The sequence below is a fragment of the Formica exsecta genome, unplaced genomic scaffold, assembly GCF_003651465.1.
Source record: "Formica exsecta isolate Colony F162 unplaced genomic scaffold, ASM365146v1 scaffold191, whole genome shotgun sequence".
Taxonomy (NCBI): Eukaryota; Metazoa; Arthropoda; class Insecta; order Hymenoptera; family Formicidae; genus Formica; species Formica exsecta.
The window spans coordinates 1,719,922-1,738,340 of record NW_021849211.1 but is presented as its reverse complement, the minus strand read 5'-3'; the positions used below and the strand labels follow the sequence as shown (position 1 = coordinate 1,738,340).

The following is an 18,419-nucleotide window of genomic DNA, read 5'->3' as shown; positions in this document are numbered from 1 at the left end:
CGTGCCCAAATATCCCCCGAAGTTAATGTAACGTCGCTGAAAGAGGGCTAATGAGACTCGCACCGAGCGGTCTGGTAAAGCTCAAACGCCATGCCGGACCGAAAACTGAAATTGTCCTATACTTGAACCGGCGCTTTCTGTGCTTTCAGGTAATAAAGGGTAACACGAACACGTATTTGGAGTCCAAGCACGAGCTGCAGCCGCCTCTGTGGGCGAGCAAGATCCGTTTTCTGCCCTACAGCTATCACAGGCGGACGGTTTGCATGCGGGTCGAGCTCTACGGGTGTTACTGGAGCGGTAAGCTGTTTGCACTCGCCAATTTTCGTGAAACTTGCCCCGGACCGGTACACCCGACGGACTGTCCATTAACCCTGATACTGGCTACGGCCAGAGCAAATTTGCTTTTCAAAATCTTGCTCGTATAATTCCGTTTTCACCCGGGAATCGAATTAGCTACGGGCGTCGAATAGATGTTTCCAATGCCGGAAATGCGATAAATCATTAACGCGCATGTTAGACCATCGTTCAAATGTGTTCGTATGAGCAGTTTGTTTTACTAGTTTACTTTAAACAAATATATGAGATATGAGTTAGAAATAATCTAAAGTCTAAAGTATGAGTTTGAAATGTGAGTAAAACTCAATTCTTGATTTCTTACATATCTGCAATGCTTCGTGCTAACAAGATGCAAAAAGTATAATTTAGATATATTTTTACATTCAGCAAATGATTAATTTTATAATTTCCAATTCGTTTAAAAAACAGCAATTTTAATTTATATTTACACATTTTAATCAAACGTTAAAAAATGTATTCAAAAATTCTACTCAACACACACACACACACACACACACACATTATATATACATCCACTGTCTGGCGATATAAAATTTATACTTACTATATATATACATATATTCTCTTTGTTTATCAGTCATAAATTAAGATTCGCGCGTAACTTGCTCTCAAACAAATCGAAGACAGTATATCGCCATGGATAAAAGGGTCAACATCGTATCTTAACTTTTTCCTTCCACAGACGGCGTGGTGTCCTACTCGATGCCCCAGGGCGATAAAAGGGGCAACGGATGGGAATTCTTCGACGCGACCTACGACGGACACTGGGACGGCGAGTTGCGCCGTGGTCTGGGTCAACTGACGGATGGCAGAACAGGACCTGATAATTTCAAATTGTACTACGATAACGATCGCGCCCAGGGCTGGGTAGGCTGGAGAAACGATAGCCGCAACCAGCCGGTCGAGATCAAGTTTGAGTTCGACAAAGTCAGAGAATTTTCCGCCGTCCATATCTATTGCAATAACGAATTCACCAGAGGTGTCCAGGTTCGTATAGCTAGATGTATTTAAATATATTAACTCACAACGAAGATAATTATCTTCATTTTCTTCTATATAAAAATATGATTAAAATAACAAAAATAGATATAATTAATAAATTAAATAGATATATAGATAGCTATAATTAATATCGCAAAAAAATCTGGCAACTAATTATATAACTCGTTACATTCATAGTGACATTTTAAATAATAATACATTATTATTACGATTACGTAAAAGTATATGATGTAATGCGTAATGCGTAAATCTTTTCTATTAAAAGATTACCGAATGCACGCGATATACTCGCATCGAAAGCCGAGATACATAAAAAAATGCGCGCGAAGATTTCGTTCTCCTCCCTTAAACAAAATATATTCCATTTTAAACACACGTCTAATCGGTTGGATCGTTCGTCGTGATTCCGCCGCACGGATAACGATCCGGGAGAACCTAAAGAATCCAGGTGATCAGAACGGAGCACGCGCCGCTTCTATATCGAATTACTTTCCCCAGCCGAGATTCCTTCGTGAACTCGTTGACGCCGAGGAATCGTTTACCTTCGCTTTAGCGACATTATTCCTTAGTCCTCGTCAGGAATGCGCAAGCAGCGTCGATCAACACGCTCGCCATCCACGGGTTCTTCGTGATCCTCTCCACCTTTTACCATCACCATCCGCCTAAGTCGCGCAGCGTCTGGTCGGCAAGATGCACCCTCACCCCGCTTTCTCTTCCCCCTTCTCACCGTCACGCTTGATTGAATATTCCACTCGACGCTTTATCAGGCAGACGCCCATTGAATATCAATACACCGTGGAACAACAATTCCGGCAGTTTGATATCTGCCACGGTCTCTGCGCATTGAGTCGGCTATTAGCCGCGTTATTTCACGAGGAATCTTGCGAATCCCAATGGGGAATTCATATACACATGTTATTACGACATGCGTTGTTTAGTTGGAATTTAAGCACGGAAAACCTTGATATATTTGCGGGGATGATTTTGATATAATAGCAATTATATAACTAATAAATCGTGTTATTAAATGCGCAAGACGCGTAAAAAGTTATTTACCGATTGTAAATATCAACGTCGTGATTTTCGCGCTGGATGCGGAATTTCTCCAGCGAATCTTACACCCTTCATAACCCAGACGTTTCCATACCCCTGTTTCGTAATTTCAACTTTTATTCACGAAACTTAAGGGCAAGTCGGGAAATTTGAGCAGAGATACTTGATGGAAGAAAAACAATTCCCGGATGCTTCTTGAGAGGCAGATAGAAAACTTTTCGCATCATTCGCCATATCCGTGATTCAGCGCGTTGTAGTCGCGGAAATGAGTTCGCGGGAGCGGCTTATAAAGAGAGATTCTTCGTGCTTACGCCGAGTTATGATTCGATCCATTGTGTAATTTCCGTTTGGCCACAAATCGCAACCTCGCCGAGTCGTCCTACGTAGATTTGATGACTCGATAGTATTACGATAGTCAGCAATTTACATACAGAGTCGTGTACTTTTATTATATCAAAGCTATAATACACTTTTCTCATTACAATTTGCGTCTTGATACCATGATTATAATAAAAGATAGGGGACAATAATCGCGAGAATACCCGAGAATAGAAGTAATGTCCATTATTAGGCGAAATATTACGGGAAATAAACGAGAAGAAAAGGGGAAGAAAATGGCAGCACGTATGTAGCATACAAACATTCATATCGTTCGTAATTATGTATTACATTGGCTATCCAGTAACGTCATACTGAAAATATGGAAACGTGAGATCTCCAACGACACAGTCCATATGCCGTATATATTGCATGTTTCATCGTATCCGAGACAAATCCGCTTTAAACACGCGTGCGTATTCTGTCATATGCTACAGTTCGTTTAAAGGTTCGACGGCGCGTGCGGTGAAATATGTATAGGAGATTATTGAACGTTGCCAGAAACGGAAGCACCCGAATTTTGATCCGAGTAAAATTGCCCCGAATAATTCTTTCGCGCTGAAATCGCAGGGGACAGAAGAGATTATGTCGTAATGTCATATTTTACGTAGACATCTAACTATTATTAATTTTTATAACCGCCAAAAATATTTATTATTAATACACTTTATTTAAAAAATACAATTATTAATAGTTGTAAAAATATTATCAATTTTCGTAGAGAAGAAATAAACTTTTTGCTATTTCGGTGTAGTTTCTTTTAATTCGAAAAATCACCACATGTTATGAGCAAATAATTTTTTAATCATTAAATTAATTAGACACAAAAGATAACGATCAATATTTTTCAAGTAAAACCGCAAACGCAAGTGAATATTATGTAGGAAATATTAGGTAGCATCGGTTGTACGTATGGAAACTGTTAACGAAAGCACTGACCCAGCAATCTAAACGGACTTTGTGTAGTGTTTCGAGTGCGTCGTGAACGGATTCTTCAAATAGGAACGTGCTCCAGATAGTTTTGTGTTACTGGAAACGCGGTGAAACCGCTCGATGTTTTTCGGGAGTCCCGTCGATATCCGGTTGTAGCAGCGGAATTCGCAGAACGATTGCCGCGAAAATCGAAAATTTTTGGCGCCGGTCAAAAATCCACGAGCGCGTACTCATGCGTGCGTGCGTGCGTGCATGCGTGCGTGCATGCGTGCGCGTGCGTGCGTTAGCAATGCGAACAGTGAATATCTCGCACAAAGCGCAAATACAGCCACGAACGCGGGCGATCGCGGTATAAACGCATAGGATAGGGTACGTATACTCTTTGATGCTGGGTTCAGTGATCACCCTCCCCAAACATGCTCCTCCCCCCCGTAGTGTTCGTATTACAATTCAACTTCATCCCAGATTCCCGCCGAATGTATATAAACTTTAATAGCCTGTTAAACGTAAATTAGAATGTAGCCACGCGAGATGAAATTCACTGCGAATACCGCGAGCGATATTCCTTATCGCGCGGGGCGAGTAACGTAAAAACGTGTATGCATACGAGATGGACTATAAATGGATTATACGCTTTATAATCCGAGCTATGTGGTAGACTGATACTATAACGATACTATAACGATACTATAACGAATGGCGTTTACATATCGCGAAATATTATATAAACTCATACGGCGTGTATCGCGTAAGAGACCAACAATTATTCGCGTGATAAAACCGTATAAAATGTAAGAATACAAATATATTACATGGGGATATTGAAAGTCGAAACACTCCAATAGATTCCTCGCGAAATGTATGGAAATGCGTGATATAAGATGATGCGCGCTCATAAATCAATATCTCAGTCAGCTGAGAGATCGAGAGAGCTCGTTTGCAGAAATACTAAAAGCTCCCGCGTATTGATACATCGAAGAATTATTACGGAATTTATGAGAGCGATGCTCTCCGCATCCTCCGCGCGAAAGAAAATAAAAGAATGATAAAAACGAGCACCTCATCGCGAGCGTACGTACTAATGGGTTTTCGATAACCAATTCGGATAATCGGGATGCGCGCTGAAAAATCGACGGAACCTTCGCTTAAACCCAATAATTACAAAGTCCCTTATACACACACACACACACACACACACACACATACACATACTACGCTCACCATTACATTGGCACACAAACTACGACGGCGGCCCGCCATAAATGCGCCCGGTCTTTGATGCAGCGGTCAGCGGTCCTCCAAACGACCATGTTGCAACCTCTTCGTGGCCGGTGCCCACGACGTAGCGGCACCTAACACCCGATCAACGTCCTCCGAATTCCCTTTCACGTCGACTGGTTTTATATACAGGCCACAAGCGTTAAAATCCAGCGACGATGAGCACGCACGATCTTATAAACATATAAATCACCGAGCGCTTCTGTTATATGGTCACCGTCGAACTTTATGCTTTCTTTCTCCCTCTCCTGCCCTCTCTGTGTTGGCGCATTCTTGATATCCAAATAATATTTCTGATCGCGAGCGATAATGGACCGCGGTACAAGCCGGCCATCAAAACAGCCTCCGCCGAGGCTGCAAATTCGCGCAGAATCGCCCGCGCGGATCATTTTGGAGTAAGGTAATTTTCCGGAGTGCGCGTCCTACTCGTCGTAATGTAATAAGAGTAAAGGAGAGAGATGAATCTGCTTATTTGCGAAGAATGAATTTACCGGCGTTTCGCCGGTAGAGAGAACGGAGAGAGGAGCGGGAGGTTCGTCGCAGACGAATCCTCTCGTTGTCTGATATTCCGGCAAATACCTCCTCTCATTCGGTGTAAGAGATGCCGTCTCGTCAAAGTGCATAAATTCGCGTGATTGCGCGCCTGGGTCGGTATAACGGTCTTCCGCGCGTTCGGCGTGCCGATTTTATTTACGAATGCTCTTTCCTCTCTCAAAATCCGTTTCAATTTTCCTGACGGACGTTCCCTACGGTACGTGTTTGGCCGAACGAAGGCGCATTACCTATTCAGCGTAATGCATAAAACTTCATGGTCGACTAATGGAACGAAATGGAATGTATACGCGCTGTCATAATTATTCTAGAGAATTCTTTCTAATATACATATAGTTTCCTCGTTTTTTTTTTTTTAGAGCTGATGCATCTGCAATCTAATAACACTCCGCCAATAAATTATATTTAGTCGCGAGATTCTCCTAAGCTCAGATATATTTATGTGTTTTTCAGTAAAATGCCTCAATTCCTTGATATTCCTACATACATAAATAGTCAGAAAAAAGGTATCGGTTATGTAAATATACAGATATAAAGCATTTGTATACATATTCAACGAAACTGTAAATACTCTTTTGTTTTTTAAAACAACTAGCAACTCACGCATATTTCTTTTGAAATACATTTTATAATTAAGTTTAGTGTTTCATATTGACATACACACTCTGTGTTTTATTCTAAATATTATATTATAAATATTATATATATATATATATAATAATAATTTACACGCGCGTACATGTGGAATGTATATCTCATCTCTTTCCCAACGACTTTCGGTAGTTCGTACGGAAAGCTCGTACACAAACGAGTTTTATGGCGACTCTATCCTCATACACCACCTACACGCGCCTGTCTCGCGCAAGGTGCATCGACATGTCGATACTGCTGTTACCGTCGAATCCCGCGTCTTCCCGCCTCACGGTATATATCGTTCCCGGCTGCCATTGCCGCGAGATAAACCTCTGGAAATTGGATTTACATGACGCGGATTAGGATAACCGAATCTGATAGGCCGACTCTCTGTCTACCGCATCATTGGAAATGTATTCCGGAGGTTCTCCTACGACTGTACTATAGAACCTAGTAAAATACGAGATGAGAACGAGAAGACACAGACACATCATGGTAGAATTTGGCGACACTTTATTATCTGACATGTGTCTGCGTTGAGATAAAAACATTATTGATCTTGGTTGTTGGACAAAAGTTTCACTGTCTTTCAATTAAATACGATACGATTGCCGTTTTGGTTCAGAGCAAAGCTTTTTTATGGAACAGTCTTATTTTTTTTCTGACGAATAATAAGTTTTCCGCCATGAATATCGAATTTTCTACAGATTTTTACGCGTGATACATAAATCTAGTATAGAAGAAACTTATTTATCGAACTCGGTAACTCGGTAACTCGGTAACTTTTAGAGAACCGTCACTTTACAAGCTCTTATATGCAACTCCGTCACATATTATATTTCTTAACAATCAACTTTACGCGATATGATATTTCACGCTCCAATTCCAACGAAATACGGCACACACAGAATTCCTCGACAAATTGCTCGGGTCCGCTAGCCATCATGGACGGCGTAAGCCAAGATGAAAGGCATCCAAGAACATGCTTGCGCGGAGTCACGGAGTCCGGCGTTCACTTAAGCCTCGCAGAAATTATTCAACATTAATCGAAACTTACGGAATTTCGGATTATCCGCCGCAACGTCATCATAGTCATCATTGTCGTTAGATATTCGGAATTTCAAATAGCCCGTGACTTACGAATATTCAACAGGCACTTTGCGCACGCGGCATCGTTTGGATACACGAAATTATGTAGGCAATCGCATTGCGCTTTCTCCCACACCGGTATTTCCGCGATGAAATTCGATCGTTCACGGTACCTTCAACGATCGTATGTATGCGGCTCCATTTCTTTTTTCACCTTTTGCGGATTGCGAAGAAAACATAATATTTTTCTATCCATTTTATAAAAAAAGAAAAAAAGGAACATAAATTTTCAGGCTCGATGTACGAGCGAGTGTATATTGTATGTATGTTATCTCGATACACTTTTACTAACAAAAAGGTCCGCGCGACTTCGGATAATACCTCGGATAATAGTTGATTTATGGTTAGATCATATACTCTCCATCGAACTTTAGGGACACATTAAACTTTTATAACATTTTCAAAAGTATCACAGCTTTTCGCTTCTCGCGTGAAAACGATCCACACTCTACTTTGTCGGTAAATCTTCTTTGAACGGTGAGGTTTTCGAGTCGAATCTATCCATCAATGTCAAAGCACGCTGGTACCCATTTTACCTAATATTCACTAAGGCGTAATCAGTTTTATTTCATATCAGTTGAAACTAATCTCTTAACCGTAGCAAGAATAATTTTTTCCTTGCCGCCGTTGCGACGCGATTAGTTCGCGGCTTAATCGCACGAATTCGACGATCAATATCGAAATCGATTTCTCGGTCGCGCGATTTTTCGACGCGATCTCCATCGGCCACGATTCCGCCGGGGAGTAGCAAGGAAGGGCCTGCATTCCGTGACGACGGAATTCCTTTCCTGTCAGATCGTCGTCCATGAATTTACGACCACGAGAAAGTAGTCAGCCCTGAAAAATGACATCCGCGGTCAAAAATTTACGGGCGCGCGATGCGGTTGTTCAGAAGCTGAAAAAGTAGCTCGGAGAGGCGGAATAGGAATTTTGCTGTTGCGAAATATGTACTGTGTTTCCTCTTTCGTGCCGACGAGACACTCATGCGCGTAATACGTACGATAAATTTTACTCGAACGCTTATTCACTGCATAATCCGTACCATTACCGTTCTCGCGACTCAAGAGTTATTTATTGACAAATATTTTCTTCGAATAAGACAACCTATATTTTTTTGCTTAGTCAACCATATATATTTACGTAGTACTATGTGCTAATTTATGTTCAAGATATTTAAAGTATTTTCTTGATTTTTGGATTACAGGTGTTTTCTCAAGTCGACATACTCTTTAGCATTGGCGGAAAATATTACACGGGAGAACCTATTACCTATACTTACATGGAGGACAAGATCTTTGAGACTTCCCGAAATATCACAATCAAACTTCATCATCGGGTTGGAAAATTCGTTAAGCTGAGACTCCATTTCTCGGATCGATGGATCATGGTCAGCGAAGTAACCTTCGATTCTGGTAAGACAATTAACTGTATCGCAAGACGTATTTGTATTGCGTAAAAATAGCTGATTTATATTTTTATAAACTCTTAATCAATATTAATAATATAAATCGCGCAAAAAAAAAAAATAATTTTTTCACTGAAATATGATTTTTTTTTATATATATATAAGATGGAAAAATTTTTCATATAGCTTATGGCCTTTAAAATGTATCTTAGGAAAGAAATAATAACATCTAATGAAAGTTTTAAAATGTAGGAAGCACAACTAAACGTATATCAGTTGTAGAAAATTGTGCGTCATCTTTTTACCCGAAGGAACGCGAAGTCGGAGAGAGAAACGTAATGTTTTCTCTTAAGAAATTTATGAAACTTTATTGTGCAGTCGACTCACGCGCGCGCGCGCAAGCGTTCGATACAAACGTACAGTTTAAATTCAATATTTCAAAATCTCCATAATCGTGATCGAGGCAACTAGGGCAACAGAAAATTTATTCGTTCGATGTTTTACGGAGGTGGGAGGTAGAACGACGCGTAACTAAAAAGAGATGACGCGATACGTCATTTAATTTCACTGAATCCATCATCTCTCGTCCATCTATCCCGTGACAGCATCCAGTAGGACGTGCCTGGCCGAAATTCTGGAATACATTAAAACCCTCGAACGAGAGGATATATATTTCTACGCTGATCCGCGCGCCATAACGGACAAAAACAATGACTGGCATGGGAAAAAAAGAGACGCGGGACATCGCATCGCGGCGGAACTAGGGACGAAAATTTCTGCTCGTGACGCGAAATCGTTTCGTGATACAAGCCTCCACCGTAACTGGAGAGGACGAGATGGAGAATGTATTTCTTTTTGCGATTCTGCCATTTCATTCCAATTCGGCACAACCAGACCACCGTAACCACCAGACCCTCCCTTCCTCCTCCGTCTTTGCTCCCTCGGAGCACCGATTGCCGCCTGTCAATCATCGAAAAAATAAATCTCGAAGTTGATTTAAACTGATACGTGCAGTAATTGACAATGGCTTATCGTATATCTGCCAGGCAGCTATTCCAGAACGGACGATGGTCGGGATGGGAGACATGCAAATAATCTATACCACCTGTCTCCTTACGTGGCAACCCTCCGGTTTTGACATCGCGCGTACAGAAAAATCGACTGCAATTCGATTTAGTATTCACTCGATAGAAATCAACTTCCCTTTTCTTCACGATCGGTTTCCTGGGGAAGATACGCGACTGAACGTTAGACAGAGGAAACGCGCTTTATCAACGGAGATATAAATCGCGGGGAGTATGTCTCCATATCGAATGCGCACGATTCTGAAAGCGACTTTCGCCTCGTCCCACCGTTCCCGCGTTCCGTCTGATTTAACACGGATTCGATAAAAATCGCATCTTACGAGGAGTTTATCCGCGTTTACAGTACGCCGATGTCGAATAAAGGGGATTTATAATCAGGAGAGCGTTTAAGAAAGGACGCGTCAGCGATATTATACATACTGTAAATACCGCGTCGCGTAAAATTCTTATCGTTAAATATTATATCTAAAATTTGCATACGTGGTTCAGTTAGCTAATATAATTTCAAAATTATATTGCAGTTGTCTATTTGCGTAATAGCGACATTATTACAGAATATCGCATAAAGATCTCTCACGTACAATGGAGCATATATATATCGTCGTGTAAATTATATCTCGAGTTGTCACGCGTTATTGATCCGAAATTATAATTAAAACCGACATTTCTGGAACATCTTGCATAATAAATCACAGCATGAATAGTTCCAAGAATGTGGAATCAAGTCATGATATTTTTATCTAGCACTTGGATACGCATGCTCTAATTGCATGCATTTTATATATCTATATCGATTGAGAGGTCAAAGAAACAAAACGTACTCACACAATTAGGTCAAGCGTGCAATTATACTGCAAAACTGCACAGTCACACTTTCTTATCTTTTCAAGCGTCACCCTGTTCTATCGTAAGACGCTTTGCATGAAAACGTAGAGAAAGCTTCCGTTCAGAGTAAACGAGTGGAACAAACGATCATGACTAAGCGAATTTGAAATAATTATCGATTAATGCCACTCGAATAACGCATCTACTTATTTTGATAATATTTTATACTTTGATCAAAAACATTTCTTCCTAATAATATCTGAAAAGGATTGCAATTATTTTGATAAAAACCATTTATTTCACATATAAAATATATATTCATAATTAATTAATTAAATCATGTCGGTTAAAAAGATCATTAATATTTTCTTTTCTAGTGTAAGAAACATGCGGGAAAAAACGAACAAATTTGTTGATCAATTTCTAATGCACAAAAGTATTTTTATATTATAAAGACGCACAAGTTATATTTTAATAAAACGATATAAATATGATGATAAGAATATTTTCGTAGCACTGCTCGTATCTGATTTATAAAGAGACGTATGGTAATTCTACGGGGGTTGAAAATGTCACGTATTATGATACATAGCGAACGTGCAGGAGAAACGCGACACAAAGCTGAAAGATCGCGATCATTTCTCATCCTTTAAAGTCACCCTTCAATCTCCCCTGCCAAAAGAAGGATTTTCGCATAGAAACGCATAGAAAAGCAGGTGAGCAAGTCATCGAACGGTTATAGGCGATACAAAACTTTTGATAAGTTCGGTACATCGTCCATGTTAAGGATAACTTTTAGTAGCTTTCGCATCGTCGAAAACCCTATTATAAAGATTCACACGATGAACCGNNNAACCGCTCGCTGATGATATAGCTTTCTTTTTCCGTTCTATTCACATGAAAAAAATTTCTTTGTTAATCGTATTGCACAATATTACATATATAACCATTATATTGTATATAACAATAATGCGAATTTTTATCTAAATCATTTTAAAAAAAAATCTTCCTTTTTATATATACTTCCTCCATTTTAACGAGAAAAAAAACTCATTTTAGAAAATGAGTTACGACTAATAAGAAATACGAATTGATACAATATTGAAAAAGAAGATTATTATTAACGTAATTATTATTACGTAAAGAAAATTTTACGTAGGTTTTCGAAACATTTTCGCATTAATTAGGAAAACCACATCCGTATTACTTGCACATTTATATGTATATGTAATGAATCTTCAAAGAGATCATACTAATAATTCTGTGCAGTATTTCGAGCGGAAGTAACGTTAACTGAAGCAGGAAGGAACAGATTTTCTGGCTCGTTGACTAAAATTCAGTAATTCTGAGGAAACCGTAATCTTCGCATTGTAATGAGAAATTACGCGACGAACTAATGGGAGATAAGAACATCCTCGCTCTTATTCAAGGTATTTACGCACAAAGGGTCGTTTGCCGAGAGGACTTAGCGACGTAGCGACGAGATCATAAAGCGGGCACAAAACTCTTTACTCGCTTCCTTCTGCTCTCCGCTCTTTTTCTACGTCAAAGGATATATGCAAAAACGCAGGCCAGACGGCTCTTTTTCGCAGGCATATAAAATACATTGCAAATCGCAATAAGAATGATGAAGCTAACATACAGAAAACCATTCAACAGTTATCAATGCGATCATTAAGGTAATTTAATCGTGTCGGTTGATAACAATAAGACGTATTAGAAATTATCGTATTATTCGCCTACAATATAAATCGCAAGCTTTTCGCGTAATCAAAAAGAAACTTATTCAGATTATATGTACATAATGATAAATAATACAATGTGCGACGATTACATAGATATAGGAATTTGTATGTGTGTATGTGCGCGCGCATGTGATCAATATTTATACTTCACATAAACTCGTGCGCAAACTATCGTTAAAAGCATTTGATGATAGCTACAAATCTTATATTTTTATAAACGTAAAGTGATCGTTAAATCAAATCGTCATCCTCATTTTTTGCGCGATATTTCACGACGGAAGAACTCGTAAATACAATATTCTCGAGTTACGGTTATATAATTGAAGGCCGATAAATTATTGATAACGATCGGCGACGAAAAATGGCCGGGAATTGTTCAAAGTATCCTTCGATAACAATCCCGAAGAAGCATTTCATAGAAGAAACTCGTATGCCTTCGGGCGAGACGTACTCATAGATAACTGTGAGCTCTATTACATGTAGATAATAATATGCAACTAGACAGCTCCTATAAGGAAGCATCCTTGTTCGAAATATTCGCGTATAGAAGGTTGTTTGTCAAGCGAATTTACCAACAAGATCATATAAATCGCGCGAGGAAACCTGAAACTCTGTCCCTAGTACATTCATAACGCTCGTCTTCCTCGTGCATTATTGTATGCCATCGAAATACGCATCTTTCAGGACGGATTCGCGTAGATGTGAACGTGACGAGAATGTCGCATAAAAAGATCCGTCGATTAAAGCAAGAAACGAAGAATGGAGATCTTCGCTGTACAAAGAAGACTTGTACAGTTACTAATGATGTACGTGCAATTATCGAGAAAATTTTATAAACGTCAATTTTTACATAATTATCTCTTGACGTTATCATAATTTAAAAATGATAAGTTATTGATGACTGCATAATATTATAAAAGAAATTCCAGATATAATTCTGAAAGAAAGAAGAAACATTAATGTTTCGAAACTAAACTAAATTTTAAAGTATCGTTGCATCGATGCATCTTATAAAGTGACGACGAACACCGCGAATCCTGCATGTTCGATGCAGCGATCCATCGTGATTGCGCCTCGTTCAATCTTCGTTCTAGCAATTTAGTCGCGTCCTAGCTTGGACAGCACCTTCGTACAACATCCCTTTTACCTTTGACCATCCCTAGAGCCAGACTTCCTTGACAGATAATTTCGTGCGGATCTTTTTCGCATACAACCGCGTGAAAATCGTGTGCGTCGAATCGCCCCCTTCATTTACGGAAAGGACACAGCTCGAAAAGGGCTGGCTTCGGGATGGACGGAAGCAACAGAAGACGAAGAAAAATGATACAGGCTAACGATACATCCCGCGAGTATGACCACTCTGTGACGGATGTTTGTAAATTACAACTCTCGTATCCGCGAGGGAGGAAATCGTATTCCTGGGTGGGATTTCGAGTTTCCTCGTGGGGACCTATGGCATGATAGCGAAGGGAGAGAGAAGGATTCCGGTAGCATGTCGTTATGATATTTCAAACGAATGCCCGCAGCACAACTGCGCAATGACGTTATGAAGATGTAGACGTACAATACCGTACTACATCTACTACAGTACTACATCTGCTTCTCTCATTTAAAAATCACAAAGCTTTCCCGTGATTTTATTCTGGTTTTATAATTTCTTTTACGTTGGAAAATTTTACGATATGGCAGTTATATTACGATGTATTTTTATGACGTAAGAAGTAATATAATAGTGAAAAAGTTATTATTTTTATACGCATTTAAAAAGCGAGATTTCTTGTGAATATTTTCGAAAGATGCAAAAAATCCGGATTTATATAGAGATGTAAATTACAGTAAAATTACTAATTACATCAATAAAAATTACGTCAACCTGCAATCTCTTCCCCCCCCCCCCCCTTCTCTCCCGTAATTATACAGTTCGTGAAAAGGAAAAAAAAATCTCGTTTCTCATTTCAACTTACAAATATTTTATCCTCCGAGCGTTTGACGAGTGACCCTCTTTATGGAAGAATCGACGAGGACTTTCAAATCGGATCCGCAATCCTCGAGACTTATAGATATCCGCGCGGCTGACGCGCCCGGCACAAAAGAAACTCGTTAAAAGTTTATCGACCGTCGTTCGTATATTTTCTCGCAATTTACCGGCGAGCGATCGTCCGATTCCGCTCTGAGAAGGATGGATAATGGATGCACCTCCGGACGCAGTCGGAAGAGAGAAGATAATGGATGCACCTCTCGCGGCCTCTTCCTTTTCGGATAGGTCCTGCAAGGATTTCCCCAACCCCATCCCATCATCCGCCCCCAACGTCGACAGACATAATTGGACAAAGAAATACGAGGAGACTGGCCATTCCTCGTGAAATCAAAGTCACCGTCTCTCTCTCTCTCTCTCTCTCTCTCACATACACACACACACACACACACATATATATATATATATATGCTGCGACCGCTTCCCCCATCCAATCATTTGTTAAAAATGATTCACTGCCAGCGATCGCTCACACTAGAGGTTTTTTAAATATTTCAAATATAGTATACCTGTCTGTCTGTCTCTCTCTCCCTCACTTGATATATCACGAGTTCTTTCCCCAGGACTTGGCGCTTCGAGCGTTATCGGAGAAACTCCCTCAGACCAACTTAAAGCGCTCTCTCTCTCTCTTTCTCTCTTCCGGTAGTCGATTATTAATTGACAAAGGCGGGAGCGACGCGAAAAATGTACTTAAACTTGGCTCGTTAATATTATCCTTATGGACTACACCGCTCTCTGCGTAAAGGGTCGCGGCGCTCCTGGCCAAGTTAATTTATCCTTATCGGACGGGGATTATTACCGCGTAATTATTCGACGTTCTTGCGCGGCTTTGTATAGTAACCAAAGTATCGCGAAATAACCGATAACGACTTACCGAGTACCGAGCCAATCGTGTGCTTATTTTTAAACAGACCCTGTTCAAATTCATTACGCTCGTGCAATCGCTCAGCTTATCGATCGCATTATTTGTTGGAGAACAGCATCCGAGTTGTTTGGAATCCTTTAATCCGCGATATCGGTCTGCGGTGTTCCACCCAGATATACTTTCACCTTTTTATTTTATTATCTTTGTATGTTGCATCTGTAATGCTTACCTAGTTTTAAATTACAAATGCCATCTCTCGAGTAGTATTACGAATATCCCTATATTCTCAATATGTGCGCGCGGAATATGGAGCGATGCAGCAATATCGCGGTAATATATCACAGGTCAAGGATTAACTCGTGCACGGGCTAGTTTCGAAAGTATTGACCTACTAACAATCATACATTATCTCGCCTCGACGCGCGATTATTTAGCGTGTAAAGCATCGCATACGCCACGCGATCCACGGCGGCGGCCCGAAAACAATGCTCTCTAAAACCATCACAGCGTTATCCGCGGGAATAAAACAAAGAGCAACGATTGCCGGTGACATCTGACGTGATCGGAACACCGACGGTGGTTTCGTCGGGCAAATCGGGCTTATCCCCGCATCGACGAGATCGCCGGTCCCGATTAGAATCCCCGGATCGGCAGCGAGGTCACGAGTGGAACAAAGCTCGCGGCTGTGCGACTTCCATCCCGAAAATCAGCTTAAAAGACGGCGACTGAAATGCCGGCGGAGATCAAGATGCGCATTAGTTGCATTTGACGTCGAGCGTCAGCTGCATCCGAGCCGCGCGTGTACATTTGCACATGCACCGTGTCGACGTCCACGTGTCTTGTCGTCGTCGAATCCTCGCCCGACTAAGCTGGGAGGCAAAAGAAACGCGAGCGATGAACATGTGCAGTAGCAACGACAACGACGAGGACGACGACGAAGTTGCTGGCCTTTTCTCTCTCTCTCTCTCTCTCTCTTTCTGTTTTTACTTTTATTTCGTTGCCGTCTCTTCTTTCCGTTAAAGAAACGAAGAAAAAGAAAGCACGACGTTTCATTGCGTATCCCCGGGCGATAATTTATACGTGCAAAATTCGCGCAAGTTTCACAGCCCACCCATGTTACCCAACATCCTGATCCAATCATAAATCTGGTTAGGTTCCGTCGCTAGGCAGTATATATGCAGTCGGAATGCGTCTCGTTTTCTCCCTCTCTCTTCTCTCTCGCTCTCTCTTTCTCTGTTATTGTTTTGATGGCGAAATAATCGCAGGGCGCAACGTGACGCTATAATTAAACGGGTAGTCGGTATCGCGCGGGTTCCAGCACGCTTTGGAAAATATTTATTCGAGACGCGCTTACCGGATAATTCGATGCTAATTTCATCTAACGGCTCCAATTGGACGTAAATTATATCGATCGCGGAGATTTGCTTCCCTCGTCGAGCTGTGAAAGCTACACATATTTCTTTTGTGATACGAATACATTTCCTTGCATTTTAAATCCAAAAAGGTATAAATATAATAAAAATATTTTCAAATCTAAGATAATGTATTTCTTATATAGATGAAAAAAATAAGGAACATATTTTACATTTTCGAATCTCGTAAAATAATATTCGTTTTATACTTGATACAGATATATCAAGATGTTGCCATGTCTTTCATAATTATCAATAATCAATACAATATAATATCGATTATGTGTGAAATAATGTTCTATTTATTTTTTTGAAAATTATATAAATTATCCTTTTTAAAAGAGGACAGTCCTACAATCATATATGTGATTTGACAAATATGAATACTATAGGATATTTTTACCCGGCACTAAACATCCTTTCGATTATAGCACGCATTTAAGAAATATTTTACCACACGATATCCATCGAGTAAATTTTGTTCGCATAAACGCGCGTACAAGAACCATAGTGAATATTCTTACATTCTTGTTTCTTACCGAAGCAACGATTTATCATCTATTTTACATTGCAAGTATAACCGATATCGCGCGTAGTCAATTCTATTGAGATGGCGCGGTAATCCTGATACCGAGGTACGATGCAACCTCCGCGCGAGGCAAAGTCCTTTCCCGATTCAATCCCGGGCGGCCACCCACCGGCACAAAGAATGTTTAATATCAGATTTCATGTGCGGGATCGCGTCGAGAACGGGTGGCTCGTCCCAGCGAAGTGAATGACGCTCGTCGAGCCACCCAATATCAAACGCGGCGACAGCTTTGTTTCCGCCCAGCATAAACCCCGCTGGGAATTTCGCGACGGAATGCCACACGCGGGATGTTTCTCCTAGAGGCTAGAGGTGCTCGAGCAACGAAACTCCGCCGGCGTGATTTCTCCTTTCGGATCTCCTAGGCTGGTCCTCTCTCGCGCGCAGTACGCTTGCCTCGACCGACTTTCGGAGAAATGCCCTCGCCGACGATTCACACACAAAGCGCACGTCGGGATTGCATCCGAAGAAATTTATATTCCTGCTCGCGCGCAGCGCTGGATATTCCAAAACGACTCTCGCGGAAAATTCAAGACGGGTGAGCGCGGCCGCTTCTCCGTGAAACCGACCCCCGAGATTTCTTCCCGTGAGAGAGATCTCCCCCTCTCCCTCTCGCGAAAATAAGTACGCGTTTCGTCGCGTTTTTCTTAAATTAGAATCTCGCCGCGACGTGAAGCGGATCCTGTAGAATGCCTTCGTGAATTGTTGAAATTATATTTTAAAATAATGTTTAAGCGATGCTTTTTGATTGACAGTTTAGATAACTTGGAATTGATTTCTCTTTCTCTTGATAAAAATTCAATATAAAGTCATTATTGCTACAACTTTTACATTCTTCATACAATATCTTCCCGTGAGAGAGATCTCCCCCTCTCCCTCTCGCGAAAATAAGTACGCGTTTCGTCGCGTTTTTCTTAAATTAGAATCTCGCCGCGACGTGAAGCGGATCCTGTAGAATGCCTTCGTGAATTGTTGAAATTATATTTTAAAATAATGTTTAAGCGATGCTTTTTGATTGACAGTTTAGATAACTTGGATTTGATTTCTTTCTCTTGATAAAAATTCAATATAAAGTCATTATTGCTACAACTTTTACATTCTTCATACAATATGTTATATATCGTAG

General features: G+C 40.6%; 1 protein-coding gene across 1 annotated transcript in view; it reads left to right on the top strand.

Moving 5' to 3' along the window:
* Window positions 1-18,419, top strand: part of LOC115233924 (epithelial discoidin domain-containing receptor 1-like) — a 144,187-nt gene that overhangs the window by 93,083 nt on the left and 32,685 nt on the right. The window contains 3 exon segments of the mRNA XM_029804571.1: window positions 150-297; window positions 1,040-1,344; window positions 8,540-8,747. Of these exon segments, the coding sequence (XP_029660431.1) occupies window positions 150-297; window positions 1,040-1,344; window positions 8,540-8,747 (661 nt within the window).